General features: G+C 35.9%; 1 protein-coding gene across 1 annotated transcript; it reads right to left on the reverse strand.

Annotated features, from left to right (window-relative positions):
* Nucleotides 1–3,277: 3,277 nt before the first annotated feature.
* On the reverse strand, nt 3,278–5,292 carry LOC131069679 (uncharacterized protein C824.09c). Its single transcript, XM_058005192.2, has 2 exons — nt 4,883–5,292; nt 3,278–3,843 (listed from the first exon to the last, which is right to left on the reverse strand). The coding sequence occupies exons 1-2, from the start codon at nt 5,157–5,159 to the stop codon at nt 3,533–3,535; spliced, it is 588 nt and encodes a 195-aa protein (XP_057861175.2). The 5' UTR covers nt 5,160–5,292; the 3' UTR covers nt 3,278–3,532.
* Nucleotides 5,293–6,147: the final 855 nt, after the last annotated feature.

Consider the following 6,147-nt stretch of genomic DNA (forward strand, 5'->3'; position numbering starts at 1 on the left):
AGAATTGTTAAGTGCTAAGCCTGATCAAAGTCGATGCCAATGGATGAATGAATTCGTTGTCCTAGCAATGACGATTGTGGCAATATTTACTTGTAGTGGAATCGTTGCTTTGTTGGTCCAAGTCACTGCCTGATTGAGATCATTCACATTATCGATTGCATGTTGATCAAATGCAATGATCAACATTTCTTTATAGTCACTAAAAGGGGGTGTGATACCTCATCACAAGGCCAACTTGTGATTTTATTTAACAATTTGCAATTTTGAAGCTCAAAGCCGACTTGATCCATCAATTTGAATTTGAAAAAACATTTCCTTCATTGTGGGGCCCATTCTTAAGGTGGTGCAAGTGTTTAATGTCCTTAGTTCGCACATTTGAGGGGTCATAGGAAGTGGAAATCCTTAGGTCGTGCTTTTGGGGGTTGACAGGAAGTAACCAAATCCTTAGTTTGTGCTTTGAGAGCCTCATCGGAAGTGGAAATGCTTAAGTCGCTCTTTGGAGGGGCTATTGGAAATGATCAAAATGCTTAGGTCTCTGATTTGAGACTTCATTGGAAATCGTCATTCTTCTTCCTGACTTGCTATCAATTAAGCTTGCAACATCTTCCTAACAACACTTCTTAGAAAGACCATGATCTCATTTCAAGCAATGCAATGCACAAAGCTTAGTTCACTGATTTGAGGGGTCAAAGGAAATCCCAAGGCTTAGTTCGTGCTTTTGATGCCTCACTAGAAGTCTTAGTTTGTGCTTTTGGGGCCTCAGTGGAAGTCCTCCCAAAATGGCAACTTCGCTGTCCTAGTCCTTTTGGTCCGAGCTTCTCATGGTAATTTGAACTCTGGCCCTTTTCTTTCCTTAGAATTTTGACCCTTGAAAAAAACTTGCTTCAGCCAAATTTATCATTTCATCTCCAGCAAAGCAAGCAAAGGATGTGAATCATTCATTCCCAAGATGTTGAGCACTCAAATCAACTCAAACTTATTCATCCTAATGGATCGCTACTAGCAAATCTAACCTAAAAACTCTTAAAACTGAAAGCAAAAGAGGGGGTGCCCATTTGTGATGGGACAATGCGTGAAATGGTCACAACACATAGTAATTCAAGATTCAGACAATGACGTATGCCAGTTTCAATTCTGAACTTTATTTGAATCCCTAGCATCAGCAGAATAATGTATATAACTATTAACATAAGCTGTGTGTGCTGTCACTAATATATGCTTTTTATGATTAGGATGCTAGAATTGAATATATAAACCAGGATGAAGTTGCCAGTGATGCAGTTATTGCTGAATGTGAAGCTATAGCTCATGGATTGCAGGTTAAAGGTTTAGCATGTTCATTTTATCTACCATTTCTGTTTTTCCCAAGTTAGAGGACGTGTTTGGTATTGGTTTCTGTTTGCTAGAGGCTGTTTCTTTATACAACTCTTTGACCAGATTATAAAGAATTTTGACCTCAAAGAACTGCAAGAACTTGGTTCTGGTTCTTTCAGAACAGCTTACCATGGAAAATGGAAGGGATCGGATGTTGCAATTAAACGAACAAAAAAATTGCTGTATTATGAATCATTACAACTTTGTTTGTTTTCTCTTCTCATCCTTTTGGTCAATATGGATAATGGGCAAATAAAGATTTTTATAAACCTAAATTTTAAATGGCTTATAGTTATTTTCAGGTTGGGGATTTAGGCCTGTTAAAATTAAACATCAAACTTTTGTTTCTGGTGGTATGCATGGAAGCCTACCATGGATGGCACCAGAGTTTTAAAATGGCAACATTACATATAGTTTGTTCCTTGTGCACATTACATTTGCATTTCATTGGCAATGTTTAAATTTATTATTGCCATCTGCAGAACACAATGTCCATGCCAGAGACTGATTTCTTGATCTTGATGTGTTTACTCTACCCTGTACCATTCTCAGAGGATTGCAATTCATCTAGAGCTTCCTTGGATTTCATAACCAAGCCGCCAACAAAATTGTCTTGCCAAGTATGGCAAAAACTACACTGCAATGCAGCCCTTGTTAACTATTGGAATCTATTAGTTTTTCATAAATTTTCAGCTCCGTGTGAGTTCTGCATAACAAGTCAAAAATGAGACACTCTAGCTGAGTCAATTGGACAAGTGTGCATGACTTTTGATGAGTGTGACAAGTTTTTGGGAAAGGCTTCTCAATGTCAACATCATGAGATTTTAAAATGGTTGCCAGGTTTTCTCCCGTGTCCAGATCCAAACACCCAAAATAGAATGGTCAGCTCTGGATCTGACATTGATTTAGGATTTTTTATGGCACATAGTGTCTGTCTGTTTAAGACGCACCATAGAGCTAGTGGAATATGCAGGCTCAATTTCTGAATTTGAGTAGTAGTGTCGATCTAAAAAATCTTTTAAAATAATAAAAGCTACAGGCTTTATGCAAATAATAACCATATGAAAAAGCAAAAAAGGGGAGAGTTCAAGGTTGAGAAAGATTTTAAAAAAAGAATTGCAACAAGAGATTTGCAAATTCTGTTTAAGAATTAAAATAGAACTGAATTATAATTTATATAGCTCGATCTTTCAGAAAAATGCTCCCTCAGAGCAGTTAAAAGAGAAAGGCAATGAATTGCTGAAATGGAAAGCTAAAGAAAAACAATGGTGAAACAAAATTTAGGAAAAGTAAACATGAAGGTGGTCTCCATATTCACTGAGGCCCTGGCTGTTAGTAAATCAGGAAACTCTCCCTTTAAATCAAATTCAATATTGTTTCTGTACATTATAACTTGAAACAGAGCTCAAGTCAGGACTATAAAGTGGCAAAAGGCTCCACTGAAACATTGTACGAAATGCACTTCAGGAAAAATAGAGAATTCCAAACTCCTGTGTGTCAATTTTCCCAAAGATTCAAATGTCTTCTACCTTGAAGTTTTGTTTCTTTATCTATATAATTGCATGTATCAAAGAAACAAGTGGAATGGAGCTAGCTATAGCCTTTTTCTACTTTCCATTTTACAAAATGTTTTGGCACCTAGGAATTCTGAAAGATGTAAATGCCAAACATTTGCAGGCTCCAGAAAGCATTATTTTGTATACAACTCAAAATTTAAAAAACAACTGGGAGAAAGTTTGGAATTCCTCCGGCTATTGCATAAATCATTGTAATTTTAGGTGCATGGAGGGTGTTCTTTTTAACATTCTTGCTATTTATTTTACATTTGTTTGATAGCATACACATAATTCAAAATATTATTATTGAATCTCTGTCAAAATGTGAGATGGCACCAGAAACTCAATTGAAGTTTAAATGAATCTGGTTTTAGCTCGTGTATTTCATTAATAAGCTGGGTCCAGATGAATTTATGAGGCAAACAAGATAAATACAACCATGGGAACCTGTTTGGCAAAGTATTATGCCAAGATCATAAACAGATCTCTCTAATTTATTGCTGACCTCAAAATACAGACCCATTTTATCTAAAATTCATTGATTATATACAAGATTTTGAGCAAAAAAGCATGACCGTAGCTTAATCTAGGACTTGGGAAACCTACCTGTTTGAGTGGGTCACATTGTCACCAAAAGGATCCCAAACCTCAGCATTGCTGCAAGGGTTGGAGGCAGAAAAATCACCAGCTAAATTTGCACTAATAAATGGCGTCCAGTCATCATTTAGAACTTGTCCTCTTGAAGGATTGCCAGCACCCAAGTGATGTGAATTTTGTTGCTGCTTTGTAACATGTGGAGGAGGCAAGTGAGGTGGACAAAAGAGTTTTTTCTCATATTTGTCTCTAATCCACTTCTCTACTACAGCATCTGGAGAATCTGAAGTTGGTATGCTATACCCGTTCGGCACATTCTCTGTCATTATATGCCCAATCGGAATTCAGATGACAAAAGCATGCAATAATGTTATGAAGAATAAGACATTGAAATACTAAATTGTCCTGAATTAAATAATTGTGACTCTGCCATCCGATTGGTAACTTTGAGTGCAAGTAGAATAATAAATTGAAATTCTAAATTGTCCTGAATTAAATAATTGCGAATCTGACATCCGATTGGTGACTTTGAGTGAAAGTAGATTGTAATTGGCATTGGTCATTACATATGTCCATTGGCTGTGTTAAAGCACCAGTTACGGCAATTGTAATCATAGAGTCTGGTTTCAAACCTCATTGTGCATACCCCTCATGTTGAAACATAAGTAGATTTTAAGCCAGAGAATGATCAAAGCTTGATGGTACATGCCTATGTATGAGTTACATTTAAAAAAAAAAAAACAGTAATATTAGTTGTGATTTAAGCCTGGCAGTGCATTCTGTGGTTAATAATTACCAAGTTCAAAAACATGATTAAACGGTTTCTTTTGTTTTGGAAGGTGGATGAGAAAGGACAAATTCAACAATTCCAACAAAAAGCACAGCTAAGGATAGTGACAAACTGGGCTTGTAGAATCAAAATTGAACTGTACAATTCATTTTTCTAGATTTCAGTAAATGGATTTTGTGATCAGAAACTCTATAATGGTAACCTAGGTTCAAGCCCCCTTTGCTGTTATAAGGGAGCCAAAAACCCTCAACGGGCATGTAGCCAGGTTATAATGTAATTAACATCAGGTACATTCATGTGAGGCATAGATTTAACATCTTATAATTTTGTTAAAACTTCATCCCAACCACCCAAAATTACAAATGCATATGCTCCAAAACCAGAAACGAAGGAAACTGAAAAAAATGGATCTGCAAGCTTATGACCTACATTAAAAAGAGCTTATCTAGTTCTACGAAAACTTAATAAACATACCCTTCAAACTGTAAGGCCGATCTTAATATCATATTTAAGAAGCAGGTATATGTTTTCAATAAAAAGGGGTTACAAATCCATCCTACATACTTACTTTCCCAATAAGCAGATGCTACAGCATTTCCTACAGAGGTCATGAGGTTGACTTCGTGGGTGCTCCAATTATCTAAACCAATACACTTGGTGCGAGTGATGTGGGCGCCAATTGAACGGTGAATTCCATAGCATCGATTGCACAGAAATATTCCAAGCGTAATGGATGCATATCTTGGCTTTGCAGCTCCACAATCTGCACACTTAGAATTACAGTCCTGTTTTGACAATTCTCGGAGTTTTGATTCTGGGTTCACATTATTTTTTCTCCTATCCATAGCTTAGCCTTACTTCTGCAAATGACTTAATTGAAGACCTTTCCGAACATGTAGGAAGGTGTGCAGAGGAAGAGGGCGGTGGGTAGGACGGAAGACCGGACTATTACCTAGTTAAAGGGAAGAAATAAACTGCCTCTTTAAATACTTCAGGTTAATTAAACGTAAATGAAGAAATTAATTTAGATTCAGGAGTTGAATTTAGATATGTATTTTTATTTTTTTAATGAATAATGGTTATATATTTTTTTATAAATTAAAAAAGAGATTACTACACTATTAAAAAAAAGAGACATGTGGTAGAAGGTATATGTTCAAAGTATGAAACTCAAACATCAATACAAAATAATAAAACAAAATTTAATGGGGTCATAAGAGTTAATAAAGTTGTTAAGTGGTAAGATTTATAGTAACATGAAGGATCACAATCATCTATTTTTTCCTACACATCAATATGAATAAGACCATCTGTTGCTTCTTGATCTTCATCTATAGGTTGCTAAGCATGAGTACAAGAAATTTTCATATTCAAGCAAGGAAACTTGCCAAAATCTAGCCAACGAGAAGCACCATGCCCAATTGAAATTGATGGCAAGTCAGAAGGTTTAGGACCACCTATGAGTAATACAATTCTTGGCTCATCTAGAAGGTGGTTGAGAACCATGTGATTGGAAGCTATGATATCTTCTAGCAAGTTGGCTATGTTTGTGTTTACACCCACGTAGTGGTGAGTTGCCATAATAGGAGGCAAAAGGAGAAGATGCTATAGCAACCATACAAGGGGCATTAATCCAATGTCTAAAATTAATTGCAGATAAAAAACTTCAAGTGTAACCTTATTTGCTTGCACCTAAATCTACATAAGCACATTGGAGCAATTCATAACTTTAGTGTAAAGCAATAAACGAATAATAAATATAAAACAAGTAAACACGATAGAATTCTTGTCTTTCTAAATGCAAAAAAAGAAACTTCGCCTTAAAATTATGAC

The sequence above is a fragment of the Cryptomeria japonica genome, chromosome 11 (assembly GCF_030272615.1).
Source record: "Cryptomeria japonica chromosome 11, Sugi_1.0, whole genome shotgun sequence".
NCBI lineage: Eukaryota > Viridiplantae > Streptophyta > Pinopsida > Cupressales > Cupressaceae > Cryptomeria > Cryptomeria japonica.